This window comes from Zonotrichia albicollis, chromosome 33 (genome assembly GCF_047830755.1).
Source record: "Zonotrichia albicollis isolate bZonAlb1 chromosome 33, bZonAlb1.hap1, whole genome shotgun sequence".
Classification (NCBI taxonomy): domain Eukaryota; kingdom Metazoa; phylum Chordata; class Aves; order Passeriformes; family Passerellidae; genus Zonotrichia; species Zonotrichia albicollis.
Genome location: NC_133851.1, coordinates 769,551 through 787,349, shown reverse-complemented (window position 1 = coordinate 787,349; position 17,799 = coordinate 769,551). Strand labels below are relative to the sequence as shown.

General features: G+C 57.9%; 1 protein-coding gene across 1 annotated transcript; it reads right to left on the bottom strand.

Annotated features, from left to right (window-relative positions):
- Positions 1 to 9,360: 9,360 nt before the first annotated feature.
- Positions 9,361 to 13,754, bottom strand: NEUROD4 (neuronal differentiation 4). Its single transcript, XM_074530798.1, has 2 exons — positions 13,161 to 13,754; positions 9,361 to 11,400 (listed from the first exon to the last, which is right to left on the bottom strand). Exon 2 carries the CDS (start codon positions 11,398 to 11,400, stop codon positions 10,417 to 10,419), a length of 984 nt encoding a protein of 327 aa, XP_074386899.1. The 5' UTR covers positions 13,161 to 13,754; the 3' UTR covers positions 9,361 to 10,416.
- Positions 13,755 to 17,799: the final 4,045 nt, after the last annotated feature.

Here is a 17,799-nt window from a genome sequence, read left to right as displayed (position 1 = left end):
ATGGGGGTGACACGGGGGTGACACGGGGGGTGATATGGGGGTGACATGGGGGTGACACGGGGTGGGACACGGGGGGTGATATGGGGGTGACGTGGGGGTGACACGGGGCTGACATGGGGTGACACGGGGTGGGTCATGCGGGTGACACGGGGGTGACACCGGGGGTGACACGAGGATGACATGGGGGTGACACTGGGGTGACACGGGGTGGGACACGAGGATGACACGGGGGTGACACGGGGGTGACATTGGGGGTGACACGGGGGTAACAAGGGGGCTGACATGGGGTGACACAGGGTGGGACACGGGGGTGACATGGGGGTGACACTGGGGTGACACGGGGTGGGACACGGGGGTGACATTGGGGGTGACACGGGGGTAACAAGGGGGCTGACATGGGGTGACACGGGGTGGGACAGGCTGGTGACACTGGGGTAACACTAGGGGTGACACGGGGGTGACACGGAGGGTGGTATGGGGGTGACACTGGGGTGACACTGGGGGTGACATGGGGGTGACACTGGGGTGACACGGGGGTGACATGGGGGTGACACTGGGGTGGCACTGGGGTGACACTGGGGGTGACACTGGGGTGGCACTGGGGTGACACTGGGGGTGACACGGATCTCTTGGAGGGGTCCTGCCAGCGGCTCCTGCAGGGTCCCGAATGCCAAATTTCCCCCCCGATGGTGCCAAACGAACCCGGTGCCCCCAGGGTCACACAGAGCGCTGGGAAATCGCTCCCGGCTCCGACAGAGCAGGAAATAATACAGAAATATAAAATATATAATAATTATATTAAAATATATAATATATAAAATATAAACATTAAATTGTACATAAAATATTTATAGTAATATATGGAAATAAAAATATATGTTTATACTTTATAATATAGGATTTATTTATGTGCTAAAAGTATATTTTATCCAATCACATATTATACTCGATGGTTCATTTATACATTTTATATGTATTTCTACACAAATTAGATCCTATATAATAGGTTTTGTTCCTATATTAATGCATTATTTTCTATACATTATATTATTTATTTACTATATATATTAGTTATTATACCATAATTTATTAAATTATTGATACATTCTATTATTTATATATTTTAAATATATATTTTTGTGTCTGTATATAAGTATGTTAAAACTATATATAAATATATTTTATATATAAAATATACTTATATATAAGTATCTATTTATATATTATATAAATAAAGAATTTTTATATTAATATATTAATAAATACATTATATATTATATACAATTTTATATATTTAATATATTTTATATATTTTATAAATATATATTTATATATAAAAGAAATATTTTGAAATAAATAAATAAATATATTATGTTGTGTATTAAAACATATATACAGTGTATTAGAACATATATATACATATATATATATAAAAGTATATTAAATATATATACACATACATATACATATACATATACATATACATATACATATATACATACATACATATATATATATATATATGCATACGCACATACATATGTATATATATAAATATTTTTAAAAATATATTTAACATATTTTATCTATTAAAAACACGCTCCTAAATCACGCATCCCAGCCCCTGTTCCCCGCGAAGTTTGCAGCCATGTGGGAATGACGCCGCGATGGGTAAAGCGACGAACCCGAGCGAGGGCAGGGCAGGAGGGGAGGGGCAGGTGCTGCCAAGCCGCCCCCGGCCATCTGCTGCCAGCGCTGCCCCCCGGGACCCCCAGACCCTCCTCGGGGCCCCCCCGGCTCCTCGGGGCCCCCCCAGCCCCGCGCGGCTCTCGGGGGTCCCGGCCCCACCTGAGGCAGCCCCGCTCCTGTATCCCCTGTGCTCCCCTCGAAGCACTCACTGTGTGGTTTTTCCCGTTTTCCCCGTTTTCTTGGCTTTTTTCCCATATCCCCCGTGTTTTCTTGGATTTTTCCCTGTTTTTCCCTGTTTTCTTGGGGTTTTCCCCCGTATTTTCTTGGGTTTTTTCCCCGCTTCCCTTGTGGGTTTTTGGGTGTTCTTTTTCTCCTTTTCCCTTGGGGTTTTTCCCCATTTCCCCCGTGTTTTCTTGGATTTTTCCCTGTTTTTCCTTGTTTTCTTGAGGTTTTCCCCCATATTTTCTTGGTTTTTTTCCCATATCCCCCATGTTTTCTTGGGTGTTTATTTTTTCTCGTTTTCCCTTGGGGTTTTTCCCCCTTGTTGTCTTGGAGTTTTTTTCCCCTCGTCTTTCTCTATGTTTTATTGGGTTTTTTTCCCCAGGGATTTTCCCTCGTTTTTCTCCATGTTTTATTGCATTTTCCCCCTGTTGTTTTCTTGGGGATTTTTTCCCCATTTTCCCCAGTGTTTTATTGCGTTTCCCCCTCTTGTTTTCTTGGGTTTTTTCCCCATTTTCCCCTGTGTTTTCTTGGGTTTTTTCCCCCGTGTTTTCTTGGGTTTATTCCCTGTTTTCCCCCATGTTTTATTGCGCTTCCCCCCCTTATTTTATTGGGTTTTCCCCCCGTTTTCCCAATATTTTATTGCGTTTTTTGCTGCGTTTTTTGGAGTTTTTCCCATTTCCCCCCTGTTTCCCCCTGCCCAGCGCCAGCGGAGACACCCCAGGGACACAGGAGAGACCCCGATGGTTTTAGGAGAAATTCGGAATATTCGGGGTCCCTCCCCGAGGGATCCCTGTGGGATTCAGGCCGGGCAGCCCAGTGAGGATGAGGAGGGTTCCGGCCCCAGCTGAGCCCCCGCGGTTTCAGACCCTGATCCGAGCCCTGGGGAGCGGAGCCTCCCTAATCCCGCCCGTAACCGATCCGGCCCTAACTGCCCCGATGGGCTCCGGCCGCAGCTGCTGCGCCAGCTCGGCCTAAGAGGATGAGGATGAGGATGAGGAGGATGAGGAGGGGGTGTGCTAAACCATTTAGGGCCCTGGAGCTCCTCATGCACGGCAGGGGACGGGATCTGCAGCTGGATCCAGCCCCGGCACGGCAACGCTGGGCCCATCCCTAAAAACCGCTGTGATCATCCCAAAAACCTCTGGGATAATCCCAAAAAGCCTCTGGGACCATCCCTAAAAACCACTGGGACTATCCCAAAAAGCCACAGGGACCATCCCAAAAACCGCTGTGAACATCCCCAAAAAAACCACTGGGATGATCCCAAAAAACCACTTGGACCATCCCAAAAAACCACTTGGACCATCCCAAAAAACCACTGGGACTATCCCCAAAAAACCACTGGGACCATCCCTAAAAAACCACTGGAACTATCCCCAAAAAACCACTGGGACCATCCCAAAAAACCATCCCAAAAAAACACTGAGCCGATCCCAAAAACCGCTCGGACCATCCCTAAAAACCACTGGGACTATCCCAAAAAACTGCTGGGCCCATCCCCAAAAAAACACTGGGATGATCCCAAAAAACCTCTGAGATAATCCTAAAAAACCACTGAAACCATCCCTAAAAACCACTGGAACCATCCCTAAAAAAATGCTGGGACCATCCCAAAAACCCACTGAGATAATCCTAAAAATCCACTGGGACTCTCCCAAAAAAACCGCTGGGACAATCCCCAAAAACCGCTGGGCCCATCCCAAAAAAACCTATGGGATAATCCTAAAAAATCACTGGGATGATCCCAAAAATCCGCTGGGATCATCCCCAAAAAACCACTGGGCCCGTCCCAAAAAACATTGAGACCATCCCAAAAATACCCCAGTGAGGATTCCTGCATTTGGGAACCCCCCAAAAGTCTCAGCACCCTCCGGCGCAGCCCTGAGCACCGAATTTAGGGAGAAACGGCCCCAAAATCCAGCCCTGAGCTGGGAGGGACCCGCAGAACATCCCCCGGCACAGGGTGAGGGGTCGGGCCCCACCATCCCAGGATTTTGGGATCCCAGGTTTTTGGGATCCCAGGATTTTGGGATCCCAGGATTTTGGGATCCCAGGATTTTGGAATCTCAGGATTTTGGGATCCCAGGGTTTTGGAATCCCAGGGTTTTGGAATCCCAGGATTTTGGGGTCCCAGGATTTTGGGATCCCAGGATTCTGGAATCCCAGGTTTTTGGGATCCCAGGGTTTTTGGGATCCCAGGATTTTGGGATCCCAGGATTCTGGAATCCCAGGTTTTTGGGATCCCGGGGTTTTTGGGGTGGCAAACCCAGGGATTCACCCCAGGGATGGAAGGGGTGGTGAAGGCAGATCAGAGCCCCCCCAGACCCCCCAGCTTGGCTGGCAGCTGGGCCGGGGTCCCCCCGGAGCTGGGGGTTAATGAGGGAGCGGCGGCCGTTGGTCCCAGATGGACCCGGGCACGGGGAGGGGGCTGCTCCTGCGGGGTCCCGCCCGCCTTTTGGGGCGGGGGGAGGGCGCTGATCCCCCTCCCCATCCCTCCCTTTCCAGGGGCTGGTCCGAGGATGGAACAACCAGGAAACCAAACCCTGGGGGCTTCCAGCGCCCCAAACCTTGTCCCTGGGGGTCCCAACACCCCAAATTTCGTCCTCGGGGGGATTCAGCACCCCAAACCTTGTCCCTGGGGGTCCCAACACCCCAAATTTCATCCTCCGGGGCATCCAGCACCCAAGATTTTCTCCTCAAGGGCTCTGACGCCCCACAGCACATCCTCTGAGGGGTCTTGGGGGTGCCCAGGTGGTACCGGGGATGCCGAGGGGGTGCTGGGGATGCCCAGGGGGTTTCAGGAATGCCCACAGGGTTCCAGAGATGCCCAGGGGGTCCCGAGGATGACGAGGGGATGCCAAAGATGCCCCGGCTATCCTGAGGATGCCCAGGGGGTACCAGGAATGCCCAGGAGGTCCCGGAGATGCCCAGGAGGTGCCCACACCGCCGGGCACCCACGGCGGGGTCGCGTCCGTTGCCCCCGCGCTGCCGCCCGTGTCCCGCAGCCCCCGGGGCCCCCCGGGCACCCCGGAGCCGCCGCCGGGAGCAGCGCGGAGCAGCCCCAACTGTTCCCCGGCGGGCGCAGCCCCCGCTAATCCAATCCATCAGGGGGGTAATGAGCTATGAAAGTGTGGATTCAATTAAGGGGGATTGCGGCGGGAGGCAGCGCCCGGCGGCAGACGGCGAAAGGAGCCCGGCTCCCCTCTGAAAGGCTCCATCTGTGCCGCCGGGGCCCCTTTGTGCTCCCTGAAAGCGCCGCGCAGCCACAAAAGCCGCCGCGTCCCCGCCGGCCGAGGTTGCGGTGATTCCCCCGGGGGAAACTGAGGCACGGGAGAGGAGCTCGCCGAGGGTTTGGGGGGGATGGAGCTGGTTTGGCTTCAGGGATCGCTGTTGATTTGTGGGGATTTGGTGGGAATCAGCAAAGCCAGGGGTGCTCAAAGCCAGGGGTGGATTGTGGGGGGATTGAATGCCCCGGCAGTGCCACCCCTGCAGGGCCACAGAGTCACCTCCCCTTGTCCCTCCAAGAGCTCTGGCACTGCCAGGGATCCTCTGGGCACCCCGTGCCAGGCCCTCCCCACCCCACATTTCTCCCCACATCCCCTCTGTGCCTCCCCCCGACTCATTTGCGCTGGAAACGCCCCCGAGGCCTCCCCACCTCCCCCCACGGCAACTTGGGAGGGATTGGCGCGGGGACGAGTTTAAAGATGGGATTATTGCTGTACAAATTCTGATTAAAGCGTCCCCAAACCCTCCTGCAACATCGCTAAGCCGAGCTCTAATCTCGCCCGAGCAGAGACTTCGTCAATAACTCCAAATCTCCGCGCTGTTGGTTTATCTGGCGCGGATTAAGCGGGAGCTCCCTGAACTTGGATCAGAGCAGAAAAACCACCCTGAACTGGGCTTTGGGGCAGTTTGCCTTGGCAGCTGCCAGCTCACGAGTCCAGCCAGGGATTCCTGGGGTGTCCAACACTGGGAGGGCTCCGGGGATGTCCTGGGATGGAGAGAACAAGAACAGCCCTGGTGTCATCCCTGTCCTGATAGGGTTGGGGACAGTTCTGGTGCCAGCCCGCGGTGGCATCACAAGGGACAAGTCCTGTCCTGGCTAGGGATGGGGGGATGGAGGGATGGACAGATGGACACAGAGATGGATGGATGGCTGGACAGACGGACGGATGGATGGATAGAATCCATGGATGGATGAGTGGACAAGGATGGGGATGGATGGATGGATGGATGGATGGATGGATGGATGGATGGACACAGAGATGGATAGAATCCATGGATGGATGGATGGACAGGGATGGATGGACAGATGGAATCCACGGATAGATGGATGGATGGATGGATGGATGAATGGATGGATGGATGGATGGATGGATGGATGGATGGATGGATGGATGGACAACTGGATGGATAGAATCCATGGATAGACAGACAGACTGATGATGCCGCACACCCCACACAGGATTCCCCACCCTCACAGCCTCACCCAGCACCAACTCCCTGAGCTGCTGGAGAGCAGGAACCGCCCCTAAGCCCACCAGGGTGACAGTGACAGGGGGTTTGCACCTGGGGGTCACAGCCTTGCACGACCCCACTTAACCCCTGCATCCCCACAGTGCCACCACCACCTCCGTCCTGCCCAGATGCCCACAGTGCCACCACCTCCATCCTCCCTGCATCCCCACAGTGCCACCACCTCCATCCTCTGGGACCACGGCGGCTCCTCTGCCCCCTCCAATCCGCAGGAAAAGTTCGTTTGCCAAAATCCGCCGTCCCCACGGGGAAAAGACGATTAAGTCGAGAGCCCCGAGCCCGATCTCCCGGCTTAGTGGGAAAATCCGCGCGGTTTCCCGAGCCGGCCACATTAGGAGCTCATGGCGGGCGGTGTTATCAGATTACAGACAAATATCAGAATTACAGCCCTGAAAGCCGGGCTTTAGGGGGGCTTAGCAATTATCCAGCCCTGGGTGGGGAAAACCAGGGCGAGCCCGAGCTGAGACCCCCGGGGCTGGGGGATGGTCCTAAACGGGGGAGGGGGGACAGGAATCCCCTCCATGGGGCAGGATGTCCCTCCATGGGTCAGAGTGTCCCTCCATGGGTCTATGTCCCCTCTGTGCATCAGGTTGTCCCTCCATGGGTCAGTGTCTCCTCCATGGAACAGGGTGTCCCCTCCATGGGTCAGGCTGGACCCCCCAATGCCCCTCCCAAGAATTCCCCAGGTGGGAAGAGAGGAGAAGCTGCCCCCCAACCCCTGCCCCACCTGTGGGACCCCTGGGGGGGCTGTGGGGTGTCCAGGGACCCTCAGAGAGGATGAGAGACCCTCCCCACGACCCCCGGGCTGGGCACAGTGAACGCACCCACCCTCAGCTCCTCAGCAGTGCCACCCCCCTGCCCCGGTGTCCTGCGGGGACACGGGGACACCCCCACCCCCGGGTGCTCCGCGCCCCCTCCCCACACAATCCGAGGGCCAGCTGTGCCCTGGCAGCGCGGGCCTGGCACGGCTCCTGCCCTGCTGGCACGGGCCGGGGCTGCTGCGAGGGCGCACACGTGCCCGGGGGAGCTGGCACCGAGCGGGGCTTGGCCCCCGGCCAGAGGCAGAGGGGCCGGGGCACAGCTGGACCCTGGGCCCGGCGGGCAGAGACCGCTGTGCCCGGCCCGGGGCTCCCGGGGCATCGATGGGGAGGGGTCCTGGCGCCATCGGGGGAGGGCAGGAGGCGTGGGGGTGCCCGACATGGAGCTGTGGGTGCGTGGGGAGGCTCACACGGGTGTCCCAGCCTGGGGTTTTTGTCACAGCCCCCTGTTTGTGTCACAGCCCCCTGTTTGTGTCACAGCCCCCTGTTTGTGTCACAGCCTGGGATTCGTGTCCCAGACTGGGGTTTTTGTCCCAGCTCCCTGTTTGTGTCACAGCCTGGGATTCGTGTCCCAGTCCCCTGTTCGTGTCCCAGTCCGGGGTTTGTGTCACAGTCCCCTGTTCCTGTCCCAGCCCCCTGTCCGTGTCACAGTCCCGTTTTAGTCCCAGCCCAGGATTTTGTGTCCCCTGTTCGTGTCCCTCCTTGCCCACGCGGCCGGGTGTCACCTTGGTGTCCCGTGGTCCCCCACCCCCCTCCCCCGGAGCGGGGCAGGCCGAGCCCCCTCCCATATAAACCCAGCCCAGATAAACCCATCCCAGGCTGCTCCACCCCCGCCCTGAGCATCCCCATCCCTGTCCCTAAATCCCCTTTTTTGGGGACACACGAGGTCCATCCCAGGCAGGACCATCCCATGCTGTTTCACCCCCGCCCTGCGCATCCCCATCCCCGTCCCTAAATCCCTTTTTTTGGGGACACACGAGGTCCCCCCCGCTGTCCCCCCGCCCGTTCCCGGCCCCGCAGGGCCCCCCCCGGCCCGGCTGCAGCTGCGGGGGCCCCCGGAGAGCCCCCCGCCCTCAGCCCGAGGCGGGCGCAGCTTGCGGGGCCGAGCGGCGGCGGCTCCCCCGGGCTCCGGCACAGCCGGCGCGGGGCCGGGGGACAGCGGGGACAGCGGGGAGGGACACGAGCGGGGTCCCCGTGAGAGGGGACACGGGGGGGACACGGGGGGGACGCGCCCCCACGGCCGCCAGACGCTGCCGAGGGGTCGGGGCGCAGCTGGGGAGGGACGGGGGAGGGGAGATGGGGTGAAGTCAGGACGGCCTCGTCCCTTCCGTGAGGCTTTTGGGACAAATCTCAGCTTCCCAGAATGTCCCTGTGCTCCCAGGGCTGTACTGAACCCCCATTCCTGGGACCCCAAATCAATTCTGAGACCCCCAGGGCTGTCCTACACCCCTGCTTCTGGGACCCCAAATCAATCCTGGGACCCCCAGGGCTGTGCTCTGCCCCATTCCTGGCACCCCAAATCAGTCCTGGGACCCCCAGGGTTCTGCTCTGCCCCATTCCTGGCACCCCAAATCCCCCCAACCCCACAGAGCCCCACTCCAAGGTCAGGGATCCCATCTGGACCCCAGCACAGGGGGCTCAGATCCTCTAGCAGCCCCCCACCCTCACCCCAGCCCCCCAAAAATGAAACAACAGCCCACAGGAAGCTGCTTGAAACAAGACCACGACTTTATTTGAGCTAAAAACCCCAAATCTGCTCTCTTTACAAAAGGATAAAACATTTCCAGTACAAAAGGGAAGAAGCCCCAGGACCCGGGGCTGGGCAGGGACCTCAAATCATCTCCAAATTCCCAACTTTATACAAAACCAGGGAGATTTGGCCAATGGGGCAGGCAAGGCCAGCGGGACATCAAAAATAGTTGCCTGGATTTTCTTTGAAAAACAAAATAAAATCATTGCATAGCATTTAAAAGTTATTGCTCGTCTCAAAATGCACAGAGGAGTTGGGAGCTGTTGGCAGGATCCCAAATCCATGGAACGGCCGTTAAATACGGAGTTTGGCATTAAATATTGGGGGAAATATCACCAGAAAAAAAAAATCAGGTGGTGAGGGAAATAAATTAAATAAATAATACCTAATAAATAACCCTGGAGCACCAGCATGGCAAAAACCACGAGGGCTCCAGGCAGGGAATTCCCACTACTAGCCTGGAGGGCAGAGGGGGAAAATCCTTGGGCGCATCCCAGATTTCCGTGGAAAACGGGAGGAAATAAATTAGGACTCCTCACACACGGTAATTAATAAATAAAGCAGGAATTAAGACAGGTTTTTGTTGGCAGGAGCAGGGGAGGGGACGCTGTGAACCCAAAGGAGAGGTCCTGGAAGGGAGAGGGGTGGGGGGCTCCTGTTCCAGGTGGGATTCTGGATCAGTGGGATCCCATCCAGATCTCTGGGATCACATCCAGATCAGCAGGATCCCAATCCTCTTGGGATTCTGGGAGGGATCAGCAGGAGGGAATGGCCACAGGGCCTGGCTGGACCATGGTGACCCCAGTAAGACACCGGGATGAGCATGGATGATGGGCCACCATCACTGGGCAATGGGCCACTGTCCCTCCATCCTGGACCTTGTCCTTCCATCCCTGGACACTGTCTGTCCATCCCTAGACACTGTCCCCCCATCCCCAGACATTGTCCCCCCATTCCTGGACGTCATCCCCCCCATCCCTGGACACTGTCCCTCCATTCCTGGACACTGTCCCCCATCCATGACGGCAGAAGGAAGAGGTTCTCCCTGGGGTGGGATTTTCCGTGCTGGTTTCCCACTGCAGCACTGGGAAATCCATGACCCCACGTAGGGAAGGGACAGTGGCCACCCCAAGGGGCAGGAGGGGCTGTGTCCCCACACCTGAGGGGACAGAGAGAGGATGGACAATCCAAGGGCTGGATTTGGTGTCAGGATGGACATCCGGGAGGTGGAAACACCTTCGGGAGCATCTCTGGGGGACGCAGCAGTCTGGAATGGTTCCTGCAGCTCCTGGGGACAGCTGGGACAGCAGCGGTGGCACTGCCACCTCAGCACCACGTCCTGCAGAGACGCCGGGTCCATCCTGGGCACATCTCCCTGCCCCAAACCCACATCCAGCCCCGCTACTCGTTGAAGATGGCGCCGAGCTGGGCCCCGGCCGCGTGGGGCGGGAAGGACTCGAAGGCGACGTCCAGCGGGATCTCGTAGCGGGGCACGGAGCCCTGGAAGTGCGAGCCGTGCCCGTGGGCCGCGGGCAGGCCCACCGAGGGGTAGTGGGCCATGAAGGGGTAGGGCTTGTCCAGCTCGGGGGAGCCGTCCTGCTTCAGGGAGAAGTTGCCGCTGATGCTCAGGGGCGGCGTCAGGGGCCCCTCGTAGGGCGGCGTGGAGCAGTCAGAGGGGTGGCTCCCGAACGAAGCCTCCACCAGGCTCTTGAAGGCCGGCGGCTTCAGGTGCAGCAGGTGGGACTCCATGGAGCCGTAGGGAGGGCTCGGCAGCCCCTGGTAGCCGAAGGAGTGGCCGGGCAGGCCCGGCTCGCACGGCTTCTCCTCCTGCTTCTCCAGGAAGAGCGGCTGCGCGCCCAGCTGCAGGCAGCCGGCCACCAGGTTGCTGGTGGGCTGCGAGAGCCCCTTGCACAGCATCTCCACGAAGCTCTTGCCCTCGGGCGTCTGCCCGCTCTCCAGCACCTCGGACAGGGCCCAGATGTAGTTCCTGGCCAGCCGCAGCGTCTCGATCTTGGAGAGCTTCTGCGTTTTGGAGTAGCAGGGCATGACCCGGCGCAGGTTGTCCAGGGCGTCGTTCAGGCCGTGCATCCTCGTGCGCTCCCGGGCGTTGGCCTTGACCCTCCGTGCCCGGAACCGCTCCAGCCTGGCCTTGGTCATCTTCTTCTTCTTGGGGCCCCTCCTCTTGGGCTTCTCGCTGTCCTCTTCCTCCTCCTCCTCCTCCTCCGCGCTGTCGCGCTCCTCGGGCAGGGCAGGCAGCAGCACGAAAGGAGCGCTCCTGGCGTCCCCCTGCTCCTTCAGCTCCTTGGCTGCCGGCATTTCGCCCATCCAGGCCTGGCTGCTGACGAGCTCGGCCATGTCCGAGGGCTTGGCGCAGCTCTGGGGCATCTGCAAGGGAGGGACGGGGACGTGGGGACGGATCCCTGAGGGAGAATCCTCAGCACGGTGGGAAAATCTCCCTCCAGACTCAGCAGCACTTTCTGCCCGCTCCCAGCTCCCATGGATTCCTTTCCTCCAACTATGAATTCCCTTTTTCACCCATATGGATTCCTTTTTCCCACATATGTGTTCCTTTTCTCCACCCATGGATTCCTCTTTTCCACCTATTTCCCTCTCAATTTCCATCAGAGTTTGGATTCCTTTTTCCCACCTATGGATTCCTTTTCCCACCTATGGATTCTTTTTTCCCCACCCATGGATTCCTTTTCTCCACCTATGGATTCTTTTTTCCCCACCCATGGATTCCTCTTTTCCACCTATGGATTCATTTTTCCCACCCATGGATTCCTTTTCCCCACCTACTTCCCTCTCAATTTCCAGCGGATTTTGGATTCTTTTTTCCCACCTATGGATTCCTCTTTCTCACCTATTTCCCTCTCAATTTCCAGCACATTTTGGATTCCTCTTTTCCACCTATGGATTCCATTTTCCCACCTATGGATTCCTTTTCCCCACCTATTTCCCTCTCAATTTCCAGCCGATTTTATCTGGGGGATGCTGACGCCTCTCCCCGAGCTCCAGCAACATTCCCAGAGCTTCCAACCATCCCATTTCGGGGTCATTCCCACTCCTGAATCCCTTCTTGTCACACTCCCCACCCCGACTGTCACATTGGGGGTGACAAAAGGGGGCTGGCAATTCCCGGTGGGAGATTTTCCTTCCCCGAGCCCCCCTTGCAGCCCCGGGTCCCCGTTAATCGGCCCCCCCAAATCCCATCACCGCCCCTGGCTCATTCCATAAAGCTTTAGCCCCTAAGCAGCTTTGCTGCAAGTGCTGCTCCCCTTTCCCGAGCATCCCACGCGGAAAATCCCACTTTTAATATGCGTGATGGGGCTCCCGGGCGGGATTAGGGTGTTAATTGCTGTCCTATCCCCAAAGGACCACGCGGCCCCAATTAACTCCTGGCGGAGCACCGGGGGTCTGGCCGAGGATGAGAAATCGGGGGGGATGAGGGTGGGGAAGGATCGGGTTTGGGGTGAGGGGATGGCCCCGGTGAGATCTGCCCCAAAATGCTGCAGATCTGCCCCAAAATCCCACAGATCAGCTCCAAAACGCTGCAGATTTGCCCCAAAAGCTGCAGATTTGCACCAAAGCCCCCCAGGCTGCAGCCAGGGGTCCCATTCCCCCCATCCTCGGGGGTCTTCCCTCTCCTCGCTGCCTCCGGGATCCATCCCGGGTTTGGGGTTCCCTTCTCGAGGGGAACCCCGGCCCGCCCAGCATTTCCAGGGAAAGTTCTCCCTCTGGAAGTCCCTCTGGGATTTTTAAGGGGATTTTGCTTTCTTTCTACAGAATATTGATTTTAAAATTTAAAAAAAAAAAAGGAAATTACACAAAGAGGGAATTGCCCGAGGAAATCACTTCCTTCTCCACCATCCCAAACGAGACCCCAGCCCCGCCGGTCCGGGGGTCACCGAACCCTCTCCGTGTCCCCTCCCCGGCCCCGGGATCGCGGCTCCGTCCCCAGAGGGTACCGGGGGAGCGGCTGTGACCCCATCCCGCCCCTCTCCCCACATCCCCGGTGACTGAACCCCCTCCCCCAGACCGGGGTCCTGCCGCTCCTCCATCGGGACAGAGCCCCCCGGGGGTACCGGGGGCACCGAGCGGTCCCGTTGGGGTACGGAATCCCGGGGGTCCCGGTCCGCCCTTACCTGGGCACCACAGCGAGTCCCCGCTGTCGCTTGTGTCACTCGCCCGGGGACATGGCGGGGTCAGCCCGGGGAGCGCACCGGGAGCGCACCGAGCACCGGCCGCTCCGCGCTCGGGCGGTTTTGAGAGCTCCGCGCTGCCCGCGGCTCCTGCCCGGCCGCGGCTCCCGCGTGGCTCCTCCCACGGGGGGGAGGGACCGGGCCCGGCTCCTCCCGCGGCCCCACCGGGACCCCCACGGCAGCGCCCGAGCGTCCCGGGGCTGGGGAGTGGCGGGGAAACAGCCCCTGTTATTGGGGACCCCTGGGTTGGGGACACCCCCGGTTATTGGGGACCCCCAGGTGGGGACTCGGGGACACCCCCTGTTATTGGGGACCCCCGGGTGGGGGATATCCTCGTTATTGGGGACCCCCAGGTGGGGGATATCCCCGTTGTTGGGGACCCCTGTGTTGGGGATTCGGGGACACCTCCGGTTATTGGGGACCCATGGGTGTGGTCTTGGGGACACCCCCGGTTATTGGGGACCCCTGAGTGAGGGGGCTTGGGGACACCCCTGGTTATTGGTGGTCCCCCCCTTGTGACAGGAGCTGGAAGTGGGGGACAGCGATGGCACCCCCATCCCCCTGACCCCCTCCTCACCCATCCGCTGCTCCCCAAACCCCCGCCAGCCCCCCGGGACCCTTCCCCAGTGCCCGGCAGCGCTCGGCCCCGCGGCGGCAGGCCGGGATTACGGGGAATACTAATTAATTCATTAGCGGGCTCCGGGCTCCCTTCCCGGCGCGCGGCGCGGACGGCACGAACAGATTGCGGCCGATAAATCTGCCTGTTGCGGGCCCCCCCTGACAGATGGCTCCAACAGGTCCCGGCACCCGCACAAAGGGCCCGGTGGGCGCCCCGGGGAAGGGGGGACACGGCCCGGGCTCCCCCGGGGCCGCGGGACCCCCGGGGGGCGCGGGGCATTGTCTGCGAGGGGCATTGCGGCCCCCGGCCCTTTGTGCGGGGGCACCGCAACTGTTGGGGTTACGGCGGCCGCGCCCCCCCGGAACGCTCGGCAAAGATGTTCCCGTCCCGTCCCTTCCCGTCCCTTCCCTCGTCGCCTTCTCAGCCCTTATTCCCTCCCCTTACCCCCTTCTCCTTCCTTTTTTTTTCCTCTTCCCCTTCCCTTATCCCTTTCCCTTTTCCCTTCCTTTTCCCCCTTCCCCTTTTCTTTATACTCTTCCCTTCTCCTTCCTTTCTTCTTCCCCTTTCCCCTTTCCCTTCCGTTATCCCTCTTCCCTTCCCTTTCCCCTTCCTTGCTTTTTCCCCTTCCCCTTTTCTTTACCCTCTTCCCTTTTCCTTCCTTTCTTCTTCCCTTTTCCCTTTCCCTTATCCCTTTCCCCTTCCTTGCTTTTTCCCCTTCCCCTTTTCTTTACCCCCTTCCCTTTTCCTTCCTTTCTTCTTCCCTTTTCCCTTTCCCTTATCCCTTTCCCCTTCCTTGCTTTTTCCCCTTCCCCTTTTCTTTACCCCCTTCCCTTTTCCTTCCTTTCTTCTTCCCTTTTCCCTTTTCCTTTATCCCCCTCTCTTCTCTTTCCTTTATTTTTCCCCTTTTCCTTCCCTTATCCTCTTCCCCTTTCCACCCTTCTCCTTCTCCTTCCTTTCTTCTTCCCCTTTCCTTTCCTCTTTCCTTATCCCTTCCCTTCCAGGGTAAATATCGGGAAAGGGGTCCCCAGCCTGGAAGGGAGGAAAATTTCCAGGATAAATATCAGGAAAATAACCCCGAGATGGGAGGGGGAAAAATTTCCAGGGTAAATATCGGGAAAAGCCCCGCGGGCTGGGAGGGAGGAAAATTTCCAGGGTAAATATCGGGAAAGGCCCCTTGGCCCGGTTGGAATTCCTGGGCCCGCGCGGAAGCGCAATTAGCGCGTATTAACGGGGTCTAATTTAATCCCGGCAGCTGCGCCCGGGCCGCCTCATTTGCATAACACTGGGGAATGCAATTAGGGAGAAATGAGGGGCTGGGGGGCCCCGGGCTCGGCGAGGGCGGGGGGCTGCGGCCAGCGCTCGCTGACCCGTGCTTGTCACTTTGAGCGATGGTGGCACCGGTGGGAGGGGACAAAGGGACGCTGTCCCCGGGACCCCTCGGCTGAGTTTTGGGGTTTTGGGGTCTCCAAACCCCATCCTGGGCGATCCAACTGCGGGGTCCCGGAATTGGGGGGAATTTCCCAATCCCGGTGGAAACTGTGGAAATGATGGTGCTGGAGAAGGGACGCGTCAGGGGCTGGGGACACTCGGGAGGGACAACCTGACCCCCCAAAACTTGGGTGACAGAGTGGGGAGCACCTGAGATGTGCAGGGCTCCTGCCTCAGTTTCCCCTTCCTCAGTTTCCCCTTCCTTATTTTCCTGCTCCAGTTTCCCAGAATTGGGAAGGAGGGGAGAGTGCACATCCCCCTAAAGGGGCAGGGAAAAAAGAACTTTTTGGAGCAGAACAACCTCAGAGGGGCTCTTCCTGCTGGGAACCCTCCACAGGGAATTTTTCCTGCTGGGACGCGGCTTGTGGAGGGTTCTGGGTGGGCTGGGGTCCCTCGTGTCACCCCCAAGGGGAGGTGGCAGCGCACAGGGAATCACACAGGGAGTCAGAGTGGGAATCATCCATGGAATCACAGGGATTATCCATGGAATTACGGGGAATCTCACATGGAATCACATGAAATCAGATTGGGAATTGCACAGGGAATCACACAGGGAATCATACACGGAATCATCCATGGAATCACAGGGATTATCCATGGAATCACAGGGAATCTCACATGGAATTATACATGGATTCACACATGGAATCATCCATGGAATCACAGGGAACCACATGAAATCAGACAGGGAATTGCACAGGGAATCAGCCATGGAATTGCACAGGGAATCACAGGGAACCATATTAAATCAGACAAGGAATCACACAGGGATTCACACAGGGAATCACACAGGGAATGAAATTAAATCAGATTAGGAATTGCACATAGGATCATCCATGGAATGACAGGGATTATCCATGGAATCACAGAGGAAATCTCACATGGAATCACATGAAATCAGATTGGGAATTGTACATGGAATCACACAGGGAATCACACATGGAATCATCCATGGAATCACAGGGATTATCCATGGAATCACAGGGAATCTCACATGGAATCACATGAAATCAGATTGGGAATTTCACATGGAATCAGCCATGGAATTGCACAGGGAATCACAGGGAACTATATTAAATCAGACAAGGAATCACACAGGGATTCACACAGGGAATGAAATTAAATCAGATTAGGAATTGCACATAGGATCATCCATGGAATGACAGGGATTATCCATGGAATCACAGAGGAAATCTCACATGGAATCACATGAAATCAGATTGGGAATTGTACATGGAATCACACAGGGAATCACACATGGAATCATCCATGGAATCACAGGCACTCACATGAAGTCAGATTGGGACTTGCACATGGAATTGCACATGGAATCTCACAGGGAATCACATGAAATCAGACAGGGAATTGCACATGGAACCATCCATGGAATCAGACCGGGAACCGCGCACGGATCCGCACGCGAGCGGCTCCCGCATCCCCGGTTCGGAGCTGACCTCTGCTGGCGGGAGCCCTCAGCAGCCGAGCCCCCCCCGGCCCGCTCGGGGGGTCCCCAGCGCCCCCACCCCGGCGGCCGCGGGGATTTGGGGGGAGCCGGGATTGTCCAGGCTGGGATCCGCGGGACGGGGGGGCTCCAGAGGGTTGGGGGAGTCGGGATTTGGGGCTCGGCACTGCCCTGGGGGGATTTGGAGAGTCAGGATTTGGGGTGTTGGGGGGTTGGGAGAGTCAGGATTTGGGGTGCTGAGAGGATTTGGAGAGTCAGGATTTGGGGTGCTGGGGGGATTTGGGGTCCCAGGACCAGGGGCACAGCACAGCCCTTGGGTCCCAGGACACTGGGACAGGCGCACCCCGCACCCCTGGGTGCCACCCCAGGGTGCCCCCTCTGCTGTTTGGGGCCACGAGCACCCCTCAAACCCCCGAGGGATCCCCACAGGGGGGTCCCCTCTTCTTGGGACCGGTTCCTTCTATCGCGACATTCCCAGGCCATGGAAATGTTCCTCCCCAGCCGCGGAGGAGGAGGAAGAGGAGGAGGAGGAGGAGGAGGCGGCCTTGGCACAGGCCGGGGCACTGCTGGCTGGACGGCGACCGCGGGCCCCAGATGTTGAGCTGCGGGCACGGCTTTGCCCGTTTGGCAGCGTCCTCGCCCAGCTGCCGCCCCTGTCCCGCGGCTCCGCAGCCGGGGCTGCCGAACCCCCCCGGAACGGCCCCGGCTGTCCCCGGGGCCCGCGGCGACACCTGGGCCAGCCTGGCCGCGGCCCAGGCGTGGAGCGGCGCCGGCGTTCCCGGAGGGAGCGGGGATCGGAGCCAGAGCCGGGAGAATCCCCCGGGATGGGGATGGGGATGGGGGGCCCGGACCCTCCGCGGACACCGCGATCGGATCGGGGGTCTTGGGCAGAGATCCCGGTGACCCCCGGGGGACCCCCTGCTCTCCATGCAGGGAATAGGGACTTCCCAGCTCTTCCCAGGCAAATCCATTAATTACTCGATGAACCGAAATTAATTAGGATGGGTTGTTCC

Coding starts and splice junctions, on each gene's coding strand:
- NEUROD4 (XM_074530798.1), bottom strand. CDS start 11,400: ATGCCCCAGAGCTGCGCCAAGCCCTCGGACATGGCCGAGCTCGTCAGC.